General features: G+C 56.3%; 1 protein-coding gene across 1 annotated transcript; it reads left to right on the forward strand.

The window, feature by feature from the left end:
- The first annotated feature begins 1,756 nt into the window (after window positions 1-1,756).
- RADIL (Rap associating with DIL domain) lies at window positions 1,757-27,187 on the forward strand. Its single transcript, XM_054080646.1, has 16 exons — window positions 1,757-2,203; window positions 6,737-6,841; window positions 9,936-10,494; window positions 16,611-16,879; window positions 17,879-18,544; window positions 18,713-18,750; window positions 19,797-19,957; window positions 20,659-20,771; window positions 21,669-21,906; window positions 22,415-22,587; window positions 22,869-23,019; window positions 23,370-23,560; window positions 24,399-24,792; window positions 25,080-25,219; window positions 26,384-26,523; window positions 27,050-27,187. Exons 3-16 carry the CDS (start codon window positions 9,945-9,947, stop codon window positions 27,153-27,155), a joined length of 3,330 nt encoding a protein of 1,109 aa, XP_053936621.1. The 5' UTR covers window positions 1,757-2,203; window positions 6,737-6,841; window positions 9,936-9,944; the 3' UTR covers window positions 27,156-27,187.

Below are 27,187 nucleotides of genomic sequence, written 5' to 3' on the forward strand. Positions count from 1 at the left end.
CGGCGATGAGTGCTGAGCACCGATTCACCTCAGTGCATGGATGACATTGCCATCTGCTGGTTCTGCTTGCCGGGGTGGGCCAGTGCCGCTTTGCCCTTTGCACCACCCGCATGGGGAAATTCAGTGGGGCCGGACGAAGAGCTTGCCAGCATCTCACCGACGTGGTTTCAACATCAATCCCTGTGTGCCCGCTCTGGCCCTGTCATTTCCCCTCCTGTGGTGGTGGCTGAGTTTGTGGTGGATATGTGTCGAGCCCTGGGGCTGCAGCCACAGGAGATGAAGGATGCCGGGGAGGAGGGAAACCTGGGGCAGAGTGGGCAGAAAGTGCTTGCTGCGGGACCCAGAGGGGAACCCACCATCACCCACCGGCTCCTACCAGCCTCTCCCATCGGCAGCAACTCCTCTTGGAGAATTTGTCCCCAACCAGGGATCCTGCTGGGCGGTGCTGCCTGCCCCAGGCTCTGCAAACCCCTCTGCCCTCTCCTTCGCACCTCTCTGTCCTAATTATGCCAGGGCTGGATCTCCCCCGGGCTGTGGGACCTGGCAGCTTTCCCAGTGAGCTGGAGAGGTTTTCCTGCTTCCAGGGGAAGCCCAACTCACTCTGAAACCTGACCCACAACTTCTACCTCACCCATCTCTTTGCTGCTGGAGATCGGGCTGGACTGGGAGGCCTCTTGGCTTCACTTTGGTTTTACGCTGTCTTCCCACAGGATGTCTGGGTGGCAGAGCCGCCTTCCCACCCGAAGCGTAACCCCTGAAACACCCATTGAACCAAAAGGAGGGCTTTTAACTGAGGGAGGCAGAGCATCAGCAACCGTGTCATCTTGAAAAACTCGGTGCGTTCCTGATAACAACCACCAGCCTGTGCGTAGCCACAGGAGTCTCCAGGCTGACTTTGGAGCTGGTTTGATAGAACCTGTTTAGCCAAAGCCGGCAGCTGCCCACGCAGGCAAGAAGGCGCTGCTGTGATTTTCATGGGGCACCATTCCCAGGCACTGGAGGGGAGAGCTGGGCATTGTGCTGTGGTGGCTGGGATGATGGGAACACTAGGAAACCTACCAGATGGAGTAAGGCTGAGAGAGCTGGGTTTGTTCAGCCTTGAGAGGAGAAGGCTTAGGGGAGACCTTATTCCCGTGTACCAGTACGTTTGTCGATGAGAAGCTCGACATGAGCTGGCAATGTGTGCTCACAGCCCCAAAGGTGAACCGTATCCTGGGCTGAATCCAAAGCAGCGTGGCCAGCAGGGCGAGGGACGGGATTCTGACCCTCTATTCCTCTCTTGTGAGACCTCATCTGGAATACTGTGTCCAGTTCTGGAATCCTCAACGTAAAAAGGATATGGAGCTGTTGGAACAGGTCCAGAGGAGGCTGCAAAGACGATCAGAGGGCTGGAGCACCTCCCTATGAGGACAGGCTGAGAGAGTTGGGGCTGTTCAGCCTGGAGAAGGCTCAGAGGAGACCTTATAACGATCTGAAGGGGCTACAAGAGAGCTGAGGAGGAACTGTTTACAAAGGCATGGAGTGATAGGGCGAGGGGTAATGGGTATAAACTGGAGAGGGGTGGATTTAGCCTAGACCTAAGGAAGAATTTCTTCCCCATGAGAATGGTGAGGCCCTGGCCCAGGTTGCCCAGGGAAGCTGTGGCTGCCCCATCCCTGGAGGTGTTCCAGGCCAGGTTGGATGGACCTTGGGCAGCCTGATCCAGCGGGAGGTGTCCCTGCCCATGGCAGGGGGGTTGGAACTGGATGATCTTTAAGGTCCCTTCCAACCCAAACTCTTCCATGATTCTATGATAAAGGGTACCTATCAAGAGCATGGCGAGTCCCTTTTTACGAGGAATCACATGGAAAAGACAGGGGAGGAATGGCTATAAGTTGCTCCTGGGAAGATTCCTGTTGGATTGCAGAAGAAAACTTCCCCGTGACACCGGTTACCCGCGGGCACGGCCCCCCCGCAGGGGTGGCGGCTTCCCCTCACCCCGAGCCCTCCTGGCGCTCCGCCGGGATCCGCTCCGCCTCATTCATTCGGCGAACGGAAGGTCTGAGCCGGCGCTGCCGGACGGGGCTCGGGGGCAGTGTGGGCTCCCGCCGCTGGGGGGCGCCCCCGCCGCGCTCCGCCGCCCGCGCTCCGCCCGCCGCCCCGGGACGCGCAGCACCGGCGGCTCCGGGCGCCGCAGCCGGGTCTGCCCCGCACAGCCCGCGCGGTGAGTACCGGGGCTGGGAGGGGGGGGATGGCGCCCGCACGGACCCTGCCCGAGGTTCCCCCCCCCGGTAGCATCCCCGCCGCCGTCCCGCCGTGGGGCGGCCGGTCCTGGGGAGGGAATGTTTGGGTCTCGTCCCCTTGGAGAGTGGAGGCGGGAGGAGAGCGCGGCGAGGATTGTCCGGTTGCCGTGGGAGATGCAGCCTGTCCCGCTGCCTGCCCGGAGGCACCGGGCGGGAGCGAGCATCGGGATCCTTGTCCCATTGTGGGGTGCCTGGGCATCCTTCTTCCCACTGCGTATCCCTCGGGATCCTTGTCCCATCGCACACCCCTCGGGATCCTTCTCCCATCGCACACCCCTCGAGATCCTTGTTCCATCACACACTCCTCGGGATCCTTGTCCCATTGCGGGGCGCCTGAGGATCCTTCTCCCCACTGCACATCCCTCGAGATCCTTGACCCATTGCACACCCCTCGGGATCCTTCTCCCATCACACACCCCTTGGGATCCTTGTCCCATCGCACACCCCTCGGGATCCTTGTCCCATTGCGGGGCGCCTGAAGATCCTTCTCCCCACCGCACACCCCTCGGGATCCTCCTCCCATCACATGTCCCTTGGGATCCTTGTCCTGGTACACATACCTTCAGATCCATTTCCATCGCACACCCTTTGGGATCCTTCTCCCATTACATGCCCCTTGGGATCCTTGACCCATTGCACATCCCTTGGGATCCTTCTCCCATCGCACCCTCCTTGGGATTCTTCTCCCATCACACACCCCTTCAGATCCTTTTCCCATCACACGCCCTTGGGATCCTTGTCCTGGTACACATACCTTCAGATCCTTGTCCCATCGCACACCCCTTCGGATCCTTGTCCCATCACACACCCCTTCGAATCCTTGTCCCACTGCACACCCCTGGCAGTCCTTGCCCCATCACACACCCCTTGGGATCCTTCTCCCTCTTGCACACTCCTTGGGACCCCACTGCTATTCCACAGAAGCTATTTCACCTGCATTCAGCTGCGTGTGGCTGTCGTGGCATCCCAGATCTTGGCGGTGAGGTGCCAGGATGGTCTGTGTCCCTGTGAGGCTGAAGCGGTTTCATGCTGAGTTGTAACTTTAGCAGGGAAAACTCAGGGGAGTTTGCTACTTGCTTGGAAAGTGCTTATTTTCAGCGCTCTCAGGATCAGTTAATTATCGCTGAAAAAAAAATTATAGCTAAGACCTTATAATTAGGCAGCCTACCGAGACTCTGCTGCTTGGAAGGCAGCAGAAAGCAAATTCTCTTGTGAAATGTTCCTTGCGTGTGTGTGTGTGAATAGAGCTGCCTGGGCAGAGGGCTGGCGTTCGTACTTGCGCATTACCGGGGAGCTGATGCACGTTGGCGGCTCAAAAGAACCTGAAAAGATGATGCAAAAAAATAAGAAAAAAAAAAAGAAAGAAAACCTGCTAAAAGAACTCCTGTTGATTTTGTAGAATCAGGCCCAAAAGCGCTATAATTTGTTTTGTGAAGCTATAGCTGCCTTTAGGACAAACTTAATTGGTCTTTGCAGGAGTGAGACTACCTTTCTATCCTGCTGGAGTGGTCCCTGGGCTGTGGAGTCCAGGGCGCTCCTGCAGAGTGCCTGCTGCTAATAATAGGACGGTAAGGAGTTTACACGCTTTGATCCGGCTAAAGACAGCGCCGAGGCTGGCATCGACATTGTCAGGCTCCGGTCTGTCCCTAGATTAGATGGATAAAACTCGCGTAAGAAAAGGGTGGGCTCTGAAGCAAAGATTTGATGCAGGATGGAGGGGAGTGGGGGCTCTAATTCAGAACAGAAGGATTTGGGCTCTGCCCCGGCAGCTTCAGCTGGAGGGACAGGATCTGCAGAAGGGCAGGATTTGGAGCTGAGGAGCGCACGTCAAAGCCGCCGTGTTCAGGGTGTTCTCATTTCCTTTGCTCTCTGAGTTATAATTTGTTCCACATTGCAGTGCCGGGACGGCCTCTCCCTCCGCTCACAGCATCCAGGCTGTGGTCACTGCCATTGGACCGAGACTGCGACTTGAGTGGTTTCCATCCCGAAAAAAAAAAAAAAAAAAGAAAGGGAATTTTTTCAAATAGAAATCTGGAGAAATGGCTTTTCTGGTGGCTGTTCTGGGATGGTTAGAGCTGAAATCTCACCGCCCATCTGTGCTGTGCCTGCGCTGGGATGAGCCCTGGGGAAATTCCAGAAGATTAAAAAGTGTTTTAATACTGTTGCTGCTCTACCCCAAAGGGAATAAGATGACCTGGTAGCTACAGGTTGATTGGCTTGATAGCATCCCCCCAGGGAGAAGAGGGAGAAACCTGGCTCAGGCTTTAATTGATTAAAGACTTCGGCAGTTCCTGCCATCCAGCGTGGCTATATGGAAAATAACTGCTGGCAAGTCAAAATGATTTCAATCTCCGACGTGAGAGGTGACTCTCTGGCTGTAATACACTTTAGCAAAGCGTTTGAGTTGTGTGAGGTGATATTCTTGTAAAAACCTGCACTCTCCAGTATTAAAACCATCAGGTCCAGTCCAGTATTTAGAGCCGACTTTATACAGTGTCAAGAAAGCCGGTATTAAATAAACCCGATCCGTTTCAAAGGCAGTTTCCAGAGGAGATTAGCACTGCTGGGCACTGCTGGTTGGTAGCGTGCCGTTGGCGTTTTGGTGCTTTTATCACTAATCTGGAAGGAGATGAAAACGATTTCTGGAAAAACCTGGGGCTGACCCGGAGTAGCACAGTGTTAATAGTTTGTACAAATCCAGGCAGTAAACTGGGCAAGCGAAAGGCATCCTAGCTGGAACAGAATGGAAAATGGAAATCTTTCTGCACCCAAAAATAATAACCGGAGTTGTCCATGTTTTCCTGTCCCTAATCTGGAGGATAAAATGACCACGCACCACTTTCGGCAGGAGATGCTCGCAGATATCGGGGCTCCCTCCTCCAGCAGGAGCTGCCTGGGGGGCAGCTCTGTGTCTGCCCTGATTTCTGTGCCGGAGAACGGAAAATTTTCAGGGTAATGGGAAATGTTGCTGTTGAAAAATAATAGTAGTTATTTGCATTTTTGGTCAGGTCGCTATCAGAACCAAACCTGGGCTTATGGCAACCAAACACAGCCTCTCCATCTCAGCAGAGGAGATGTGGGAACTGAGGGGAAGGGACCACAGGGCTGCAAAAAAAACATCTTACAGCGAGAGATGAGCCTGCCGCTGCGTTGGTCTACTCATAAATCAAATCCAAAGGGAATGGGGGGCATGCTTGATTAAAGCATCTAAATACTCTCGCAGAGGAGAAAATACATGGTAGCCAAAAGCTCGTTAATTGAGCAGAGGAAAACAAGGCAAGAATCAATGTCTGGCAGCTGAAGCCAGACACACTGGAAATAAGGCATAAATATTTAACTGGTGGGAGTGATTAATCATTGGGAGAAATGGTGAGTGGCAGAGGTGGGTTCAGCAGCTCTTTGCCTTTCACATCATGACACGTCGCCTTGCGGGAAGTTTCTCCCATCGCCCTCACCACCGCCCTGGACCAGCAAGAGGGGCTGGATTGAATCTGCACTGAGGCCCTGATTTAATTAGATGACGCTTTTGTCTATAATCACAGCAGAGCCACAGAAAAAAGTATTTCTTGTGTCCTGCCAGCAATTTCTGAGAAACACCTGTGAAATCATTGCAGACACTTTGCAGATGCTTTTTCTTTTCTTCTTTTCTTTTCTTTTCTTTTCTTTTCTTTTCTTTTCTTTTCTTTTCCATAATCGCTGATTGGGCTCCTGCAGATTTTTGCTGGGCGGGTTTGGGGACAGTGCTTGGTGGCACTCCTCAATGTCCAGCAAAACAGACTGAAATTCAGGAAAACCAAATCTTGGTGAGCGTCCCAGCGTGCTGTGGCTGCTGAGGAAAGGAGCTGGTCCAGGACTCATTACCCACTCATGGATAAGGGAGTCTCCAGTCTGGTATCCCCAGGGACACGTGGGCTTCAGAGAAGGAGATAAAGATCACAGGGTTGTTGGTGGTCCCATCACCTCAATTTTGCCTTTCCTTTCCAACAGTGTTTCTTTTCTTATAGCTGTTCTCTCCCTGCCTCTTTGCCGTGGAGTCGATGCTGTTGGTGGGCATCACCATGGCTGGTTTTGCTCTGTCTCTGCGCAGAGGCTGCTGTGTTTTTGTCACGATGGAGCCTGAGCTAGATAGAGGCTGAGATGGTCTTCCCCATCTACTGTCTGTGGCTGGATGAACATGTGCACACATGCTCATCACCAGCCACACGTCCCTCGTGGGTTCTCAGGGGTCAGCAGCCCTCAGCTGCAGCGAGCGCTTGGGCTGGTTAGTTTGAGGCAGGGGGGGTTATAGTGAGATGCTGAGCCGTAGGGCTTATATACAACTCAGTAGACTGCATGCAAATGCGATTCACGTTGACAGTGGAGTTGCAGCATCTCTGAGCCCTCCAAGGCCACCTCCCTGCGAGCAGCCAATGTCTGTGAGCAGCCCTGGACCGCTCTTCCTCTTTCTTTTGCAGAGCTGTGGCAGAAGCCTGCCTGAGTTGATGTGCCACAGGGGTGAAGGCCTGTTTTGAGGAAGAGGATGAATGTAAGGGGAAAAAGCACGTGAGAAGGATGGCAAGGTAAGAGGAGGCTGGCTGGCTGGGGGCAGTGGGAAGGAGCTGCTCACCCGTGGTGGGAACAGGAACCTCGGAGCCTGGAGGAAAGTCCCTGGTGGTTGCAGTGTTGGTGGTGGTGATGGAAGGACATGTGGTGGCCACGTGAATATCAAGAGCATGTGTCATAGCTCTGCAGAATAAATACAGACAGTGCTGGCTGGGGAAAATAGTAGGTTTTGGTGTGGCCAGACACTGCGTGCGAGGAGGTGGAAGATACTGGTGGAAGATACTGAGATCCCACTGGGAGGCAATCACAGGCTTTTGGCTCATTCTTGTATAGTTGTTAGTAGAGAAGATGTCACTGAATGCTGAAGAACGAGATGCTTTGGAAAGTCTGGATCATGCTTCTCTAGCTGCAGGTGTGTGTCCTCCAACAGCGCGTGGCTGCGGCGGCGTAGCTGGGGAACTGGGATGCCTGCAGGGATACGGGGCTATCCCAGGCTGGGCAGATCCAGAGGAACGTCCCCTTAATCTGTGGGAAGATGTTCCCAAACAGTTGAGGTCCTTGCCGGTTTGTTCCCAGGTAGCTGGTTCCACCTGGAGCATTCCGGGCTGTCACAGCAACATCCCGTGCACCACGGTTTTCCCTTTAGCCTGCTTGGAGATGCCCATGACCAGTGTGGCTCATCATACAGATGTGGGAAGAGCCCATCTCATCATCATCTTATTGTTTTTATTCAAGTCCTCAATGGGATTAAGAGCATACATTTTGCTGTCTTTGGGATAAGGCTGTGATTTTTCAGGTGGCCTGAGCTGGTGCCGATAAAACCGCACTGGTATTGCTCCACACGCTGAATAACAGGTTATTTTTTTACCCTATGAAATGCCTTTACCCCTGTAGGAGCTGCATTTGATGGAAAGAGCAGGAAAATAGCTGAGCTATAAATAACATTCAAAACCAGGCAGGGACCTGCAAGAAGCGAGAGTAGCGACTCCCTCTGTGATGTGGGCTCGGAGGAACAATTTTGCCAGCAGCAAATGTTAAAAGGTTTCCCTTTGTGCTTGAGGTAGTTCAGGGCAGAGAAGATTACATCCACGAACTGAAAACGGTGATTTGATGACAAAGTTTTGTCTTTTGCATCCCTGATGACAAGGTCTTGCTGGGACACTGGGGTAGTTTATCTTCTGGCCAATCTTAATTTGGGCTGGCGGGGCTGTGCTAACAGCCTGGGGAAGTTGTTCTTGAAGCCAACTGTCTGCCGGTGCCCTGACCTGCTCCCCAGGTTGGGTCTGCTCCAGTGCTCGCAGGAGTTGTCACAGCAGACACAAAGGGATGTCCCCAGCAGCAGCAGTAGCTCCAAGCTCAGCTGGAGGACGAGCAGCGGCACGGAGGGGAGCTGTAGCTTCAACCCCATTTTTGCCTCAGTTTCCCCAGCTGCAAGGTGTGAACAAGAACAGCCTTTACCAGACCCAGCAAGCTGCGGTGAAGCTGCTGGAGCCAATGCTTGGCTTGGCTGGCCTGGTAGAAGCCACAAGATGCTAAGTCTTGTTTTACAGGCTGATCACTAAGCCCAGGTTCAGTGATGTGCCAGGGCGGCTGCCGGCTCCCCTCTCTGCCCTGCAGCAGCCAGACAGCAGCTGTGCCCTCACCTTCAGAGCCGGCAGGTTGGGAAGAAGGACAAACCCCAGCATTTTCACAGTCCAGGTGGGACTGGGGGGAAAAAAAAGAGGTGACTTGGGGTGCAGCAGGATCACATAGCTCCCAGACGGCTCCTGCAGACTTAGCACTTGCTGGTGCCTCAGTTTCCCTTTCTGCAGCATTCAGTGGGCCTTTAGTCGTGGGGGATGCACACCCTGCAGAAGTCCTTCATGCACAGTGGGGAGGTTGTTTCTGGGTTAGAAGGTGACCTCTTCCACTAGCAGCAGGGACGTTTTTTCTTCCTGAATTAGATGGTGGTTTGGAGGCTTTCCAGGGCAGACATTATTCTGCGTGATAGCGCGGAGGCCAGCGGCGAGATCATGCTGGAGCGAGATGGGGCTGCAGATGCAGCAAGCTGCCGGCACCCCGCGTCTCCCTGGCCACGCACAGCTGGGTCATGCCGAGAGCTGCATCGAAGTACTCTGATGGATGGAGATGGGACATTTTGGGAGTCCCCTGTGTCCCTGCCCGTTACCTGTGTGCAGGCTGCACATTGTGAATCTGGAAGTGAGGGAAATCCTTTCTCCTATCTGAATCAGAAACGTTCAAATTCTCTTTCTGGACCTCCCCACCAGCAGTTCATGGTGCAGCCGGTGATGTTATCAGCGCTGTGCGAGCACTGAGTGTTTGTGCATCCAGGATGTGATTTCAAAGCTGGTCCCAGGTGTTGGCGATGACACTGGGCAGGGCTACTGTCTGCCTAAAGCCACAGAGCATCGTGGTTTCCAGCCTGTTCGTGGGAACTAAGGTGCACCGGGAGCAGTCTCATGGCCGTGGCCACATCTCTCCAGGTCACTGCAGCCCTGGCCTGGCTAACGTGACAAGGGCAGCGTTGTCAGTGGTGCCACCATGTGCTGTAAGATCCTCCACAAACTAGCAACAGCCAAGAGATTTGCCAGAGTCAGGACATTTTTAGAAAGGCTAATTAAAGCCCATTTTCACCCTGTGCCTCTCAGTGAGCAAAAGCATTTAGCGGTGACCTCACAGTGATTGAATTTGCACTTGAGCTTTCTGTTCCACCTCTCAAAAATGGGATTGCTCCATAAACTCGTTAGTGAAAGTAACTCCTGATGCCTTGGCTCCTGACTGGGATGGGCCCTGCCAAGTCCTGCTGAGCTCTACTCTCCTCCCACTGCATTTTGCTTGGGCAAGCGGGACCTCTTAATACACGATGGAGAAAATTTGGGATCAGTTCAAGCTGTGTTTTCAGGGGCAGATCTATCCTGATAACTGCACTGATGCCAGCGAGCCTGGCTTGGGTTGAATAAGGGAAATGGCCTTCCCTCACTGCTGTCCCTCTTCTCCTTGGAGGTGACAGTGGCTCGTCCGTGGTCACCAGCCAGAACCTGCTTGCTCTTTCCTGCTGCACATCTGGCCTCCAAACTGCTCATCTTTCCCTTTTTCCTCTTTCCTGCCCAGCTATGCCCCATGACAGCCTCACACGCGATGTTTTATGGGTCCTCCTCCACCATGGCTCCACCATCCAAGAACCGGCTGAAGCGCCAGAGCCGGATTTTCTCCCAAGTCTTGTACCGGACACTGAGCTACAAGGACCGGAGCTCATCCTCCGCTTCCCCGGCAGGTGGTGAAGATGACCCAGCTGAGCTCTCCACCCAGCTCTCAGCCCCCGGTGTCCTGAAGATCTTTGGGGGCAACATCTGTGCAGGCACCAACTACAAGAGCGTGCTGGCGACGGGCAGCTCAGGCGCACGGGAGCTGGTGAAGGAAGCCCTGGAGCGCTACGGACTGAGCCAGCTCAGTGCTGGGCAGTACGCCCTGTGCGATGTCATCGGGAGGTTCGAGGGCCCTGAGAAACAGTGGCAGACCGAGGGGCTGAGGGTCCTGGGGGATCATGAGAAACCACTGCTCATCCAGGACCTCTGGAAGCCCAGAGAAGGTTTCTCGCGGCGGCTGGAGCTGCGCAAGAGGGCGGAGGTGGAGGAACTGGCAGCCAAGGATGTGGACACCACTACTGCAGGTCAGAGCGGGGCACGGGGCAAGGAGAGGGTCTGGGGAGCTGCAACCCTCCTGAAGCTGCCGGTGGGAGATGCACCCCACACGAGTAGCTTTTGCCCATGTTCTGGGTATGGGGTGGTGCTGGGTGGGAGGAGAGCTCTGCTTTAGCTGCAAAGCTCTTGGCTAGAGTTGATACTTGGCACTCTTCTGCATAGATCCAGTACCTGCTACCTTCAAATATTTACCCCAGCCAGTCTAGGGGTCCGGACCAAATCCCCACATGCAAATGCGCAGCAGCAGACAAGATCGTCAGTGCTGCCCACTCTTCCCATTGGCGTGAACGAGCGTCACGGCATCGCATGCCTTGGAGCAGCTTCACGTCTGGCAGAGCACTGTCCCAGCCCTCCAGCCCCCCCACCCCATCTCCCTGTGGGCATCCCCCAGGCCAGACACCCCGGGCAAATCTGCAGGAGTGATTAAGTAAAATGAAGAGGTAATGAAAGGAGAGCAATGTAGGGCAGGAGAACACCCTGGAGGTGCCTGATGGAGTCCAGGGCTGGCAGGATGAGATAAGTGCATCGTTAGGAACCAGCACGTTAATAAGTGACCCTGGCACAGAGTAATGAAGTTTCCCTCCTTCTACCCTCAGTGAAAAGCCCTGTGAGGACAAGGGCGGAAAGGTTTTAAATCAGGTTTTTAATTGCGTGATGCCCTTGATGGATCTGACCTGCTGTTGGAGGGGTCTGGATCAGGCTCAGGAGGTGTCAATGAGAGGGTTTTGCTGGGATGGACATGGAGTGGTTCCTCACACCTGTAGGAAAGAGTTGCGATTGTCACAGATAACCTAAAGATGGTGCAGAATTAGCCCAGGCACTTGGAAAATGAGAGCCAAGGTCCCCCCACCGGTAATGGAACAAATGGCCTGACATGTCCCATGCTGGCAGAAATGGGGCTCCTTTTCCATCCGCTTTAACAAAAGCTGGAAGGAGCGCAGGCACACGGCATGAAGAAAAACAGCCGCGGGCGTTTCAGGAGAGAACACAGGCTGCTGGAGCCCCACCAGCTGCAATTTGCAAATGCAATTTTTCCTGGGTCCCCTGAAATCCGATTGTGGAGTTTGCAGCTTGGGGGTTGCTTGTGTTGTGGGCAGATCTCCACCAGCACAGGGAGGTGGGGGTGGACCTGTCTCCTGCCTTGAAATGGGGAGGACGGAGAGGTGGAAAACAGCCCCCAGCCCTTGTATTAATGCTGTGCGGGGCCATGTGTTGGCACCTGACGATGAGACAGGACTCCTGCCATCCCGCACTGTGTCCAGTGCTTGTGTCTGCTCAGGGAGGGGATGCTCAGGATCAGGCCCAGCCCGCTCCACGTGTGATGCAAATGGAGAGAAAGCAGCTTGGGCCAGAAAGGGTGCTGTGAAGATGGATGCTTTGCTCTTCTCTTTGGCTGTTTCTCCAGCCAGGAGCAGAGAGCCGTTAAGCACTTTGGGAGAGTGGTGACTAAAACCACCTCCTTTTGAACAGAAGAAAGGGAAAGAGCCAAGTGCAACGGTTATAGCGCACGGCGGGAAGGGCCACGTGGCAGCTCCCTGCCTGAGCCCAAGGTCACATCCATTCCCAGCCTCAAATTGTCCCCCTCGGCTGCAGCAAGCGATGCTCGCACTCGTGACCTGGATCCTGGGTGTGCTGGCAGCTGTGGGGAGGGAAGAGCAGGCTCCAGGCTGCCCGGTGTGGGAGCAGGCAGCACCGAGCTGGCCTGGGCTCAGCACCCTTCAGTGATTTACGATGGAGGAGCAGTTCCTGACCGGATCGCGTGCCCTGGATCTGGAAATAAGCCCATTATGCTTTCAATGTAGATATCACTTCATTTGTTTCAGCGCTCCCGGGTGGGGTGGTGGAAATCCTCCATTTTTTTTTTAACTTTCAGGCATTTTCCATAGCTGACCAAGCTCTTCTGAGACAGAACACCTACACCCGTGTTTAATTAGGCTGTCTGCTCTGCAGGCTACAAAGCCTTTATTTGTCTTACCTGTTAAAATCTCAGTTCTCCATCTCTTTGCTCTGGTGGCAGGCTCTGTCGCCGATCTCTCCCTGTGCCGGTGATGCTGCAGGGCTGAAACCACACTTTCCCGTCCACAAGCTGCCACGGGGCAGGTGGGAGAGATTCAGCATGTCTGGGAGAGGCATCTGCTTCCTCCTCTTCCAGCGTATCAAAAAGACACAAAACTCCTGTTGTGATGGGAACTGACTGAGTGCCTCTGCCAGGGTCACCCTTGCCACCAGCCTTGAGCTGGCAGAGGTCCCCTTGCTGGGCATCAGCTGCCATTCCAGGGTCATGAGGCACTGGTGTGGAAAATGCGGCATCTGTGCAAAAATAAAGGGATTTTGGGCTCACAGCTCCGTAGGAAAAAAGCACAGGGATGCTGCAAAGCAGGATCTCCAGGGAAATACCTGAAGGGCATCACTAGAGCAGCAGAGCTGGGACCACTGGTGTCACACAGGCTAGAGCATCCCTGCCTGCCCTGCTGGTGGCTGGGAGAAAGGCTCTACACCCATCTGTGGCCTATTAGCAAAGAGTTTAAGAGTTTTATCTGCTCCGTTTCCCATTATCCTAATTAGTTTATTAGCTGCTTCCCACTGGGGAGGAAGGCACTCGCTCCTCATGCCAGCAATTAGCAGCACAGGTAAAGCGTCTCTGCAGTAAACGAGATTGACAGCCTCTCTCACTGCCACCCCCAGCCCTGCTCCTTTCCGAGAGCAAAGAGGCAGCGGCTGAGGAGCATCCAGGGAAAACACCCTCAAACTGGAGGGTGCTGGGATGTGGGTGCAGCACTTTGCACCTTTATGGCCTTCATATCCCAAACCAGTCCCATATTTCACCATGTCCCGAGCTTGCCGGGGCTTTCCCAGGAGGCTGAATCACACGCACACCTCGAGGAACTTGGGAGTTAAGTCTATTATATGAAAAGACGCTCTGCCGGGTAGCTTTGAGGATCTGCCTTTGATATATACCTTAGCACGACTGCTTCCAGGGAGGACTCCCTGCAGGGTCAGAGTAGCAATTGCATTTGGAAGGACTAACCTGGTGTTAGTGCCTCCTGGGTAAATTCAAAGCATTTCTTCTTTCCTGGGGCCTGTGAAGTTATTTATTGACTGATTTATTGCTCAGCCAGGAAAAGGGAACCTCTTTCCTACTTGGGAAAAAGAGGCAGCCAAAATCCCAGGCAACACAACCAGTATGTTTTCCTCGGGGATGCAGGATGGGCTTAGAGGCAGGGAACCAGTGGATGCTGGCCGGGGGGGTGAGTGATGCCCTTGCCCAGGGTGCCCCGCTCTCCCTAAGGGACAGGGTGTCCTCCTGCCCCATTCCCATCCGCAGTGCTGTGTGGCTGCAGCGGCTGCCGGCTCTGCCCTGGCCATGCTGTGTCAGAGATGCTTGCACAGTGTTTTGGTGGGATAACCTGCACATACTTGGGAGGAGAAAACAGTACCAGAGGACTGAAAAAAACCAAAAAACAAACCAGTTTTATGGAGAGACTTTGTTATGCTCAGGAAAAAAGCTGTGTTTATCTTTCCAGCGCAGCTCTGGGATTAGCAGGGAGCCTGTGACGGGGGCTTTATCAACAGTAAAAAAAAACCAGCTTTTTCCCACACAGAATAAATACAGAAGCTTCCTTTCTCCTAGATAAGGGACCGGTGATGGCGTGTCTCTCTGGGCAGTGGGACCCCAGTCCCAGCAGCCCCTGCTCTCTCCCAGTGCAATGAGCTCCAGCAATAGCTGTTCCCCAGGATCTGGCCCTTCTCCTCCTCCTCTCCCATGGGCCGGGCTGGGACCTGCATCTCCTCAGCCATCCTTCATCCTTTTGGCCCGTTTCCATGCTGTGGATTGGGGATGGGGCTCCTGAGGGGAGCCAAAGCCTCCTGCAGACCTGTTTGGGATGACCTTTGCCATGGCATGGCTTGGGCTGTTCTCCTGCCTGGGCAGGCTTGTTCCACTTCCCCAGATTCCACATCTGCGGGCCGCAGGCATCCTGTGCCGGGCCACTGGCCGTGATGGCTACAAGGATGGGGCCAATATTGCCTTTTTAAGGACACGGGGCACGGGGCCGCTCGCTCAGGCTGGCTTGGCCATGCCTTGCCCTAATCCCAAGGCATGTGAACAGCAGGGGCTATATTTCTCCTTCCACCCTCCCTCCTCATCTCCATCTCTTCCGTTTTGCCAGCAAAGGAGCACTTGATTTAAAACAAACAAACAAAAAATGTATTTCAGAACCAGCAGCCCATTCCTCACCAAATAAGGCAGATGACATTTTTGTTTGGGTCTGAGCTCGTGAGTGTCCCTTTAAGCAGCGCTGGGCTCTGCCATCCCCAAACTCTGCCAGCTGTCCCCACATCTCACCCGAAGCCTGTTCCCTGCTCGGCCAAGCCGGGAGCGGGACTCTGGCTCCATGCTGCACTGACACTGCTGCAGTGCTGCTCCCACAAACACATCCTGTAGGTTTTTTCCCCCCCTCTTTTCGTCTTTCCCGAATGCTGGTGACCTGCTCCCAGGAGGCTGCCCACCCAAGGTACGAGCATCACCCATCGGACCCATCGTTTCTGATTTCTCCTGCAGAGCTCGAGCCATGCTTGCAGCGCAGAGGGACCCGTGGGGACTGCTCTGGGGCTGGGGACACCGCGGAGGGGCTGCTTTCGCAGCTGGGCCAGGCCTATACATTTGCTCCAGCTCTCATTCATCTTGCAGACAGCTCAGCCCGAATTGATGCTTGGGAGAAGTTAATTACAGCTGCTCCTGCGGCAGGCGGGCAGGGTCCGCTGCAGCTTGCAGCTCCCGTGCCTGGCTGAGGCTTAGGGGAGGACCAGAGGGGCTCCTTGCAGCTCTCGCTTGCTGCTGGCCACCGAGTGCTGGAGGCCTGAAAGCAGCATCCAGGCTCTTTTATTTTATTTATTTTTTATTTTATTTTTTTTTTCCCAAAGATTGAGCTAAATTTCTTTTTAGCACAGATTTCCTCCACCACCCCAGCCCTAGCAGCGTGGCCGGGGTGCGTGGGGGATGCTGCGGATGCTGAGCCCAGTCTGGCTGCCCCCCCGGTCAGTGGTGTTTGGGGGCTGGGGAGGGCTGGGGCACCTCTGTCTCAGCAATGGCATTGGGGCACAAAGCTCCCTGCATTGGTGTCCTGGCGTCACCCTTCAGGGAAGACAGGGGACATCACCCAGCGGAGGTTGTGTGGTCCTGGGGGGAGGCTCCCGTGGTGCAGCAGCCCCCCAGGTGTGGGGGCATCACCCAGGGAAGGTTGTGTAATTCTGAGGGGAGACTGTGTGGTCCTGAGGGGAGGCTTTTGCGGTGCAGCGTCCCCCGAGGTGTGGGGACATCACTTGGGGGAGGTTCTGTGGTTCTGGGGGGAGGTTTTGTGGTCTTGGGGGGAAGCTCCTGCGGTGCAGCATCCCCCCAGGTGTGGGGGCATCACTCGGGGGAGGTTGTGTGGTCCTGGGAGGAGGTTGTGTGGTCCTGTACGCAGCTCCTGTGGTGCAGCATCCCCCCAGGTGTGGGGGCATCACTCAAGGGAGGTTCTGTGGTCCTGGGGGGAGCTCCCGTGGTGCAGCATCCCCCCAGGCATGAGGACATCATCCAGGAGAGGTTGTGTGATCCTGGGAGGAAGTTATGTGGTCCTGGGGGGAAGTTGTGTGGTCCTGGGGGGAGGCTTCTGCGGTGCCCAGGCATGGGGACATCATCCAGGGGAGGTTATGTGATACTGGGGGGAGGTTGTGTGGTCCTGGGAGGAAGTTATGTGGTCCTGGGGGGAGGCTCCTGCGATGCAGCTTCCCCCCAGGTGTGGGGGCATCACCCAGGGGAGGTTGTGTGGTCCTGTGGGGAGCTCCCGTGATGCAGCGTCCCCACAGGCATGGGGACATCATCCACGGGAGGTTGCGTGGTCCCGGAGGGAGGTTGTGTGATGCAGGGGGGAGGCTCCTGCGGTGCAGCATCCCCCCCGGGTGCGGGGGCATCACTCGGGGGAGGTTCTGCGGTTGTGGGGGGAGGTTCTGCGGTCCTGGGGGAGCTCCCCTCGGTGCAGCATTCCCCCCCCCCCCTTGGCCAGGGGACCGCGGGATGCTGACGGCCGCTCTCCCCATCCCGCAGGCATCAACGCTCAGGCGCGGCGGCTGCAGCGGCACCGGGCGCGGGGCGCTCGGCGGGGCCCGGCGGGGGCTGAGCTCCGCGTCCCCCCCGCCTCTGCCCTGCGGCGCAGCCTCAGCGAGACCAGCCTGGGGCAGCGGGCCGGGGCCGGGCCCCCCCGGCACTGCTGCACCCTGCCCGGCAGCCCCGCGGCGCGGAGCGGCTCCAGCATGCGGTACTCGCTCTACCAGTCCCCGCACCTCCTGCTCCTGCAGGGCTACAGCCAGCAGCATGTAAGCACCGCACACCCCCCCCGCACCCCTTCCCTGCTCTCCTTCCACCCCCCGAACCTCGGGATGGGGGGGGGCTGCTTGCATGGCTGGAGCTGCTGGGGTTGGGAAGAGCATCCTTTGGAAAAGGAGCTTGGGATTCGCAGCCTTATCTCCCCAGGCTTGTCTCCAAGGGTGTGGATGCGGGACCCCTGCGCGATGCCCTGGGAGGGGTACGGATAAAGCCCTGAGCAGCATCCCTGCCCTGGGAAAAGGGAGGCTTGGTTTGATGGGTGATGGCTGAGCTGAACTGTCCCTGTCAGGCTGCTTCCTTAGTGGCGAATGTAATGAGAGGCAGCGAGGAGACGGCGTGTCTGGGAGACCGGTGTGTCTGGGAGCCCCTGCTCCCCACTGCTGGAGGCACTTGGAGAACTGGAAAGGACTGGGACGGCTCTTATAGTTAATGGCTACTTTGTCCCTGCGGAGGAACTGGCTGTTCCAAGCTTTCCGGCACAGTGATAGTGGCATTGCAGCCATCCTGCTAGTGCAGCTGGGGAAACTGAGGCACAGTGTGGTTATGTGAGCTGTCTTGGCGTGTGCGAGCAGGCTGGGGGAGAAGGCAGGGTGGGGAACGGCTGCTCTGACCGGGGTCCCGCTGTCCCCCTCTCCCCAGAAGGGGGATGGGGGCTTCACTGCAGTTAGGGAGGAGAAAGTGGGAAGGAGAAGCAGCCGTGGGAAGGGGGCGATGAGTGGGGGGCTGGGAAGGGAGGGCTCCTTCTGCCCAAAGCAGCCCCATTTACTGCATGCTCAAAGTTCCTGAGCCCATTTATTAGCATGCCCAAAGCAGAGATCGCCTCTGTCCTGGTTGGCAGCAAGGAAAATAAAGAGAGAAATGTGTTTCTGCTGTGCAAAGATGAAGCAGGCATGGGGACGGCAGGAGGCTGCAGCACCCACTGCACAGCGGGGAGGAGGGCCCCTACCCCCTCCTCTCCCCAGCTCATGCCGCGTCTCCCCGCTTGGCAGGACAGCTTAGTTTACCTTCTGAACCGCGAGCAGCACACGGTGGGCCAGAGGACGCAGGCGAGCAAGCCCAGCATCAGCCTGTCAGCCCCCGACATCTTGCCCCTGCACTGCACCATCAGGAAGCTCCGACCTTCCCGGCATCACTCAGAGGAGAAGCTGGTGTTGGAGCCCATCGCCGGTGCTGGCATCTCCGTCAACTTCGCCGAGGTGGCCCGGACGGTTGTGCTGCGGCACGGAGACCTCCTCTCCCTCGGTCTCTACTACCTGCTCCTCTACAAGGACCCCATGAAGGCGCAGCCGCTGCCGGCGCAGACCCTGCTGAGGCTGCGAGCCCTGCACCCCACCGGCCCTGAAGGTTCCTCCGTCTGCAGGGCGTGTGGCAGCCTGCTGAAAGAGAGGGACCCTGCCACCAAAAAACAGGGACCATCGCCTGTCGGTGGCCCCAGGACACCCCGCAGAAAGCTGCTGCTGGAGTTTGAGCCCGCGGCCGAGGACGTGCTCCTGCGGCGGATCATGACCCTGATCGAACCAGGGGGGGACGACCACAAGCTGACACCTGCCTTCCTGCTCTGCCTCTGCATCCAGCACTCGGCCACCAGCTTCGAGCCGGGCGACTTTGGGCAGCTGCTGCTCAAAGTGGCCAAAATGATCCAGAGGACAGTGTGGGTCAGTCGTTGGTGGGATGGGGTGTTGGTGGAGTGGGGGTGTTGCTGGATGCCCCTGGGGGCTTCTCCCAGACTGGTGCTTGGCAGGAGCAAGTGCTGGTTGGGAGGTTGATTGTGCTGCCCCATTCCACTGGTTTTCACTTTGCTTTCCCCTTCTCTCCCTGCCCAGGAGCGGACACGGGAGCTGGCCGAGAAGCAGTCCCAGCAGTAAGTGGGGGTTCCACCACCCCTCCTTGTTTTGCCCTGAAATGGGGAGAATTCAGCTCAGTTCTTCCTCTATGAGTGAGAGGAGTCTGCGTCTGGCTAAAAACCACCCTCCCAGCTTACTTTTCCTGCTCAAGCCCACGCATTCACCTCTCTGGTCCTTTTGTCATGGTGCGTGTTTGGGAACATATTGGGCTGGAAAACCAGACGAGCTTCCATGGTGGGAATAGGACCTGCAGCAGCTCCGGGGTCTTTTCCAATCCAAGACCTGGCCAAGGCTCTGCATGTCCCTTCAGCATCCCGGAGAGACATAAGCAAAGATGGCCCTGGTGCAGGGTCTCAGCCTGTTCATGCTGAAGACCCCTCTGTAGAGCAGAGGTGGGGATGGTGTTGCATGTGTGCATCCAGGGATGGTGGCACATGGAGTCAGAGGTTGGGGAGCACCACTTGGGGCCACAGAGTGGTGCGAGGGCCTGGCTCCTGGCAGGGTGTGAGGCTGCCTTCCCAAACGTTTCCACAATCCAGGCTCCAAAGCAGCATCTGGAGAATTTGTTGGTGCTTGCTATGAGTTCTCCTTTAGGACAAGCTCCGAGGATGCTTCCCAGGCCTTTCCTATAGCAGGAAAAAGCAGTTGAGAAACTTCCCAGATGCTTTTTATTTATTTTGTTTTATTTTTGAACAGCCCAGTGCGGGCGGGCTGAGTTTAACCGTCCAGAGCTGGCAGGAGCAGCACATACTTCTCAGGGAGAGTTGCTCTTCAGCCATGAATACTTGCTGCAGTTCAGCTCTATTAGGGGAGTCCCTCTAAAATGTGGCACCTCACGAAAGCCAGGTGGCCCTTGACCAGCCTGGTCCTCAGAGAATTCCTTTTGCCATCCCACAGAGCAACAGCCACCAGATTTTTGCTTGCAAAGTGTCTTCTTAAGGGGTGCCGGGCTTGTGGGATGCAAAAGCTTTCTGCCCTTGCCACAGGCTGGCTGTTTTCTCCACAAAAGCTGGTGTGGAGATGCCGAGGAACAGCAGCCAAAACAACCACTGTGTCTCCCCAGCCAGGACCCTGCTGCCTTGTCCCGCTTCACCATCACAGACCTTCTCCCAGACCTGCAGCACATTCTCTTCTGGATGGCCAATGCCATCGAGGTCCTTTACTTTGTCCAGCAGAAATCGCCCACCTACATCCAGAGCATGGAGGAGGAGCTGGACGTCAGAGGTAAGGCTGGACCCAGTGCCCTGCTTGCTTCTCCGGTTGGAGGGACTTTGCTCTGCTAATTCCCAGTGACATGTAGCGGTCGGTGCCCCTGAGATGCTCCTCTAACCTGCTGTAATCCTCATCAGCAGGGACATCTCTGCAGTGCGGGCTGGGGTGATCTGTGCGGGAGGAGCATCCTTGCATCATGCTGTGGTGCTGCTCTGCTTTGGGGCCAGGTTGTGAAAAACCTCCCCTTCCCACACGGCCGCTTGCAGGGCACGTTCGATCCTCAGGGCTGGCTTTCTGTCCCCGGAGATGCTGTAGGGGCACCTGGGTTTGCAGGCAGCCCCGCAGAGTGGCTCATCAGTGAGTCTGTTAATGCCAGCAAAAAAAAAGGGAAAAAAAAAAAAAGGAAAAAGGGATTAAATCACCCTCTGAAACCCTCTGCTCTATGCAGCAAGTTAAAACATCCACAGGCCAGACAGGTGGTTGGAAGGATGGGGCAATGGCCACCGTGCTGCGGTGCCAGCGGTGTTGTGAGCCATGGGAGATGGCAGGCAGGCACTCTGGGATGAGAGGAACCTCTTTGCCCCTGTTGGGGATGCCGGGTGATGCCAGACCAGGAGCATTAATAACCCCCATGCTGGGGATTTGGGGAGTGGTGAATTCAGTCTGCCTTGTCGCTGCAGGTTTGCTTCCCTGTCCTCCTCTCTGCCCCGTAGGTTCCAAGGAGTCTCTGTTCTCCTCGACCATCACAGCCAGCGAGGAGGCGATGACGGTGCTGGAGGAGGTGATCATGTACACCTTCCAGCAGTGTGTCTATTACATCTCCAAGGTGTGTGCTCCCTGGGGAGGGTGGTGGTGTCGCGCAGGACCAGCATGAGCATCCCCAGCAGCTCTCGGGCTGTGCAGGAGGGGTTTTTAAGCTTTGACTCTTTGGCAGTTGCATCATGCTGAGGTGTTTTCTTTTAGGCTGAAGCACCCCGAGTTTTGGTCACAGCCCAGGAAAAGTATTGAATCACTGTGGCGTGTTTCTCTGCCTGCAGTGCAGCGGCTCAGGGGAGGCGTTTGGGGAGAGCTGCTTGGCTCCAGCCAGTGTGGCATAATGGTGTGATTCAGGGCGTGATGGAAAGGGGCCCCTGGACCATCGCCGTTGGACTGCGAGAGCTGGGCGGCATCAGGAGCGGGGAACAGAGCGGCAGTGTGAGGCAGGAGAAAGGCTGCTGTGTGCCGGCCCGCCCTGCCTGTCCACTGGCGTCGGCACATGGGGACGCATGGGTTCCTCCTGCACCACTTGGCTGGAGCAGCACCTTCCCCCCCAGCACCCTCAGCTCCTCCTTAGCTTTGGCAGAGGTGGGAAATAGGTGCTGCTCTCCCGTTTAAGCCATAGGGAAAAGTCATCCTCATCAGTCCTGCTTTGTCTTTCACCCTCGTGCCCAGCTGGTTGGCCGCTGCCCTGGTTCAGATCAAGTTTTCAGATCCCCTTAGCTGAGCCATCCCACACCATCACCTCCACCTGCTGAAAGTGACGGATGTTCATTTTATCGCTATTTAAACACCTCTACAACACTGGAGTGCATTGAGGTAGGGGTTGAGCAGGATCAGCCCCTTGCCAGAGCAGCGCCAGTGGGGTTTGCTTGCCTCACAGTGATGGGGAGGTAGGAAGGGTTTGGTTTGTGGGAAAAAGAAGAAACAAAATCAGTCTGCTGTGAACTTGCCCCTCTCTCTGCAGTGTCTGTATGTGTCACTCCCTGCCCTGCTGGAGTGCAACCCCTTCCAAAATGAGTGCCGGGAGAGCTGGCGGACAACCCCACCGCTGCCTGAAGAGATCCGAAGGGTTGTGCTCATCTACCAGGCAACGCTGGACCTGCTCCGCCAGTATGAAGTGCACCCAGAGATCACCTCCCAGATGTTTGCCTACCTCTTCTTCTTCTCCAACACCCTGCTCTTCAACCAGCTCATGGACAAGGGTCAGCCCTCCTTGAACACCCAGCCCAGACTGGGTAAACCATAGGGGACCAGCCTTTCGGGAGGCACTCCAGTCTGTCCCAGTGCTGCCTTTAGGGGGGTACAGGAGGGAGGGGGCTGGCGATGGTCAGGCCTCAGCAGCGTTACTGGGAGGGGTGTGGGGGGGGCGTGGGTAACACAGACCCAGCTGCTCCAGGGTTCATAATTCCCACAAGGGGTTTAACCTTTGCCAGAGCACTGCCCCTTTGAGTCTGAGAGCTCTTCAGAGGGGCAGCTCATAAATTAATGACTGCAGCCTGCTTTGTAACTGAGGTGCTTTTTAGCCCTCATTAACATAGCAGCCCAATTACCTGTGAGGTCCAGCCACCACCAAGGTTACAGCTGTAGGATGCTGGGGACATTAACCTGGATTTATTTTGTTGTCCTGGGCCAGGGGCTGGGCTCTGGCCAAATACTGGGGGTTGGAGGGTTGTTCCCCAACACGTGCTGACCGATGCTCTGCCTCTACAGGCTCCTCTCTCGGCTGCTTCCACTGGTCGCAGGGGGTGAAGCTGCGGGCGAGCGTGCGGCTGCTCCTGGAGTGGCTGCGTGGTGCTGGCTTCGAGCAGCTCGCCCAGCAGTTCTTTGCCAAACTCAGCAATGTGGCCAACCTGCTGGCCATGCCCGGCTCCCAGCTGGTCCAGGTGAGGGATGTCTGGCCAGGAGCTTGCGGCATCAAGAAGGGTATGGGCAGGAGAGACCCTGCTCAGTGTCTGGGGGTGCTTGCAGGGATATGTCCCTTCTGCAGCACAGCTGCCCCTTCTGGGGGTGGTATTTCCATGGGTGGGCAGTACTGAGGAGGGGATGCTTGCGCTCACTCCTTCTTGCCTGACCTCTCCCTCCTGTCCCCTTTGCGAGCCCCTGCCCCTCTGAGAAAGTGGCTGCTCACCTCTGCTGTTCACCCGTGCTCTGTCTCCTCACTCAGATGACCTGGCCATCCCTGCGAGCCGAGTTCCCGGCGCTGAGCCCCGCGCAGCTCCACCGGGTGCTGAGCCAGTGCCAGGCGGTGATGGATGTGGGCTGCATCGCAGCATGGCAGCCCAGCGAGGAGGAGAGCCTGGCCACCTTCCAGCCTGGTGAGCCCTGGCTTCGTGCTCAACGCTGCTGTGGTCAGTGTACTCTGGTCACCCACAGGATGCCTCCAAAGCTTTTACTTACAAACCAAACAAGACAGTTCCTTTCCCCTCCCTGGGGCTCCTGTAGTAATTGCAGCAATCGGAATAACCATGGCCCTGTGATTTGGGTCCAGCAAAGGATGCGAAGCGTGCCCAGAAGGGCTTGGGGCCCTTTCTGCGTTCCCTACTGAGGGATGCTGCTGCCTCAGAGCTCAGCATATCCGCAGTCCCATCTGGGGGATCACACATGGCGGAGATCTGGGAGGCAGGAGGGTGCAGCCAGTGCTAGCCTCTCTCCCTCCGCCTTCCAGACGAGATGCTGGAGTCCTTTGACAACCATCCGCCCATCATCCTGCCAAGCGGGGGCTTCAAAGTGGACCTGGAGGTGGAGACGTTGGATGACAACATCTACCGGCATCTTCTTTACATCCGCCACTTCCTCTGGAGCCTGCAGAGCAAGACCCCCCCGACTGGTGAGGGGCCAGGCTCAGCACCCCCAAAGGTAGCCTGTACCCCACAGAGGGGCTCTTCCTCTCCTGGGTGGGCAGGAGGGTCTCGGGTCTCTCTGGAGCTGCCCCTGAGCTCAGCACCAAGGGCTTGCTGCCCTCACCTGCAGCCTAGAGCTGCGGCAATGACCTAACGCAGAACTGCTGGAAGGATTTAGTGCTGCTAATCCCCCAGCCTGGGGGGTGTGGGAAGGTGAGCTGGAAGGGCAGGCTTGTCCCAGCAATCTCGTTTGTGGGGAGGGGGGAGAAAGGGGGATGTCTGCAGGCAGCACTCCCTTTCTCCCAGCACGTTCCCCTGTGCTCCCTGTCCCCACGTAGCCAGGCAGGCTTGCACCAAAGCACTCATTAGCTAATGCGTATAAAACACAGCGGGGGGGCAAGACGTGCTGCGGGTGTTAAGCTCAACTGCCATTCACCTTCAGCTCCCTGGGGAGGACATCCCTCCAGCAGGTCCCCTTCTCCTCTCCCGCCTCGTTTCCATCGACTGCAGCACCCACGAGCTCCCCCACACCCCCTTTTATCCTGGGACATCACTCAGCTCTGGTGCCACAGGAAAGGCTGTGCTCCCCAAGCGTCCCTCTAATGCGATCCCCCAGGAGGGCCATGACCAAGAGTCCTGTCCTTGCTGGCTGAGCATCCCCAACATAGCCCTGGCTGCAAAACTGGGATGTGGGAGCTGTGCTGGGAAGCCAGGACAACCCTGGAATTGTCTGTATTGCTGAGGCTTTAGCTAGAGCTGACAGCTGTTTGCAAAGCAGGCAGAGTAGTGGGGTGCAGGCAGGGTGTGAAAAGCACCCATGGGGGGTCCCACAGAGCATTTTTCTCCTTCTTAAGAAAGAGGCACGTGTGACGGCAGATGTCCTGGAGGTGAATGAGGGCCCAACCACTGCCCTGGGGAGCTCCATCACCCAGGAGGACTACTGCTCCCTGGGGGGCTGCGCTGAGCTGGATGGGGGCCCCCCACTTTGCCTGGCCCCCAACGGCTGCCCCTGTGAGCACCCCAACAGTGAGCCCCAGCTCCAGGAGAAGCTCAAGCAGCTGCAGTTGGGCAAGGGTCCGTCTCCCAAGGCCAGCACAGCACCCACGGACCCCTCCTGCCTGCTGACACCACCCACCACCCCCCTGAATTTCGACACTGGGAGCCCTGAGTCACCGCAAGGCACTGGCAAGGGGCTGCAGGACCCCCGGAGGAATGGGATGAATGGCACCAAAGGCAGCACCCCTGAAGGTACCGAAAGCTGGCGCTGCTCTGCTCTGGGGGCTCAGGACTGGGGCACAAGGGTGTTTGCTGCTGTTCTCCTGTGCAGCACTCCCTGCACACACATTTCTGTGGGGACTTGTCATGACAGGGCAGGTGACAGCAAAAATCTGACCCAGCTTCTGCTCGGGCAGAGAACCAGTCCTGGGGTTACCGGAGGTTGACTTTGATGGGGTTTAGCGGGGCAGCTTTTGTGGGAGGTTGTAAAGCTGGGTTTGGGTGGTGCCAGAGTGGTAAAACAGTCTCTTCCCTGCCAGGATGCTCACCTACCCCCTACGACTACCCAACTCCAGAGTCTTCCAGCCGCAGCTCTGCCACAGATGACTTCTGTTACGTCTTCGTGGTGGAGCTGGAGAGAGGACCCATTGGGCTGGGGATGGGGCTGATCGATGGCTTGGTGAGTTTGCACCAACTGTGGGACAAGGCTGATGTCCCTCCATATAACTGGAGTGGGACATGTGGGACATATTTTATACCCCAAGCAGAGCCAGCAAGGAAGCTAATGGCTTCCCACAAGAGCTAGGCAGCTTCTCCTCAAGAAAATGAGGCACAGTGATCCTTTAGGAGGGGCAGATCTGTGCTCCTCAGTCTCTGTGCCATGCACCCAAAGTCCATCACATCTGTCCACAGGCTCAGCGCTCTTTGTGGAAGAAAGATGACCCAGCCATGGTCTTTCCTCCACCCTTCAGTGGGAGGCAAGGGAAGCAGAGGGCAGCAGGGAGGCTCACAGGGTGCCAAATGGCTCCGCCAGCAATGCCACTCGTTGCATAAGGCAACACTGCTATCTGACTTAGTGCAGTGGATTGTGTTACTAAGGCTGTGCATTAGTCAGTAGGAAACAGGACATCACCGAGCCCCAGGGACAGCAGGGAGCAAAGAGCTCCTGTCCCGAGACAACAATGCTTTACTCTCAATTAAACTGAATAAGAAAAAGATTGCCCCCCACCTCTCACTTCTGTGTATAAATTGATATAAAAATGAAGGCTCGTATCTGATGGAGAAGAGAAGGCTTTGAGGAGATCTTGTAGCAACCTTCCAGTACCTGAAGGGGCTACAAGAAAGTTGGGGAGGGACTGTTTACAAAGGCTTGTAGTGTTAGGATGAGGGGCAATGGGTATGAACTGGAGAGGGGCAGATTTAGATGAGACATAAGGAGGAATTTCTTCACAATGAAGATGGTGAGGCACCGGCACAGGTTGCCCAGGGAAGTTGAGGATGCTCCATCCTTGGAAGTGTTCAAGGCCAGGTTGGATGGGCCTTGAGCAGCCTGGTCTGGTGGGAGGCGTCCCTGCCCACCGCAGGGAGGTTGGAACTAGATGATCTTTAAGGTCCCTTCCAACTAAACTATTCTATGATTCTATGATCTCCTTCCTCTTACTGTTAGCAACACTGTCCTCAGCACCCATTCGTCACGTTTCCCAGCCCCTCCAGGATCCTGCCTGGCATCAGGCACCCACTTGGCTGTGAGCTGCCATCCTGCCTGGGGAGCTCATTCCTTTGAGACCACAAACCTTTCACGTTCCCCCCCGGCTGGTCGCTCACCACCTTTCCCTGTCAACAGCACACTCCTCTCTGCTCTCCGGGGATCTACATCCGCACCCTGATCGAGGACAGCCCCGCAGCCACCGATGGCAGGCTCTCCATTGGGGACCGCATCCTGGCTGTCAACGGCACCAGTCTCATCGGGGCAGACTACCAAAGGTGAGTCACGCCTTGGCACAATGGGAGTTAATGCTCCGGTCCAGGTTCTCAGCTGTTTTGCTGAAGGACACTGGAAAGGAAGGAAGGCAGCTGGGTGAAGAGTTTGGGAGAGGGATCAGGGAGCAAAAGCTGGAGAGAACATTCGGGAAATAAACAAGTGCCCCAGAGGTGAGCCTCAGCAGTGCAGAGCTGTTCCAGCTCATCCCACTCCAACCTTCCTCTCAAAGTGCAATGGAGCAGCTCACATCCTGCCTGGCTGTCCAAGGCAGAGCCCAGGTACCCACACAGGGGCTTGTTTCCCCTTATCCTGGCAGCACTTGCATGGAGGCCAGGAACCCCAAAAAGCTACAGGCAGAGGAGAAACAGACTGTGCTTGTAACAGCGAGCAGGCATAAGGCAGAGAGCAGGGGTGTTCTGCAAATGGGGGATGTTTTGCAAATGCCCATGACCTGGCAGGCTCCCAGGGAGCTGACAGCCTGCAGGAAACCAGAAGTGACTGACCTCTCCCTGTTGCTGCTCACTGCAGTGCGGTGGACCTCATCCGCTCTGGAGGGAAGAAGCTGCGGTTTCTGGTCGCCAAGTCGGACACGGAAATAGCCAAAAAAATCAGTTCCAGCTCCTCTTCCTCCTAGTTCTTGTGGTACAAGGGTCCTTCTGCAGCAGC

The sequence above is a fragment of the Cuculus canorus genome, chromosome 15, assembly GCF_017976375.1.
Source record: "Cuculus canorus isolate bCucCan1 chromosome 15, bCucCan1.pri, whole genome shotgun sequence".
NCBI lineage: Eukaryota > Metazoa > Chordata > Aves > Cuculiformes > Cuculidae > Cuculus > Cuculus canorus.

Excerpts from the sequence above, each read along its gene's own strand:
- RADIL (XM_054080646.1), top strand. The coding sequence starts at position 9,945 with ATGACAGCCTCACACGCGATGTTTTATGGGTCCTCCTCCACCATGGCT. Across the intron at positions 20,772-21,668 it reads GTGTCTATTACATCTCCAAG|TGTCTGTATGTGTCACTCCC; the intron begins GTGTGTGCTCCC and ends CTCTCTCTGCAG. Across the intron at positions 25,220-26,383 it reads TGGGGCTGATCGATGGCTTG|CACACTCCTCTCTGCTCTCC; the intron begins GTGAGTTTGCAC and ends CCCTGTCAACAG.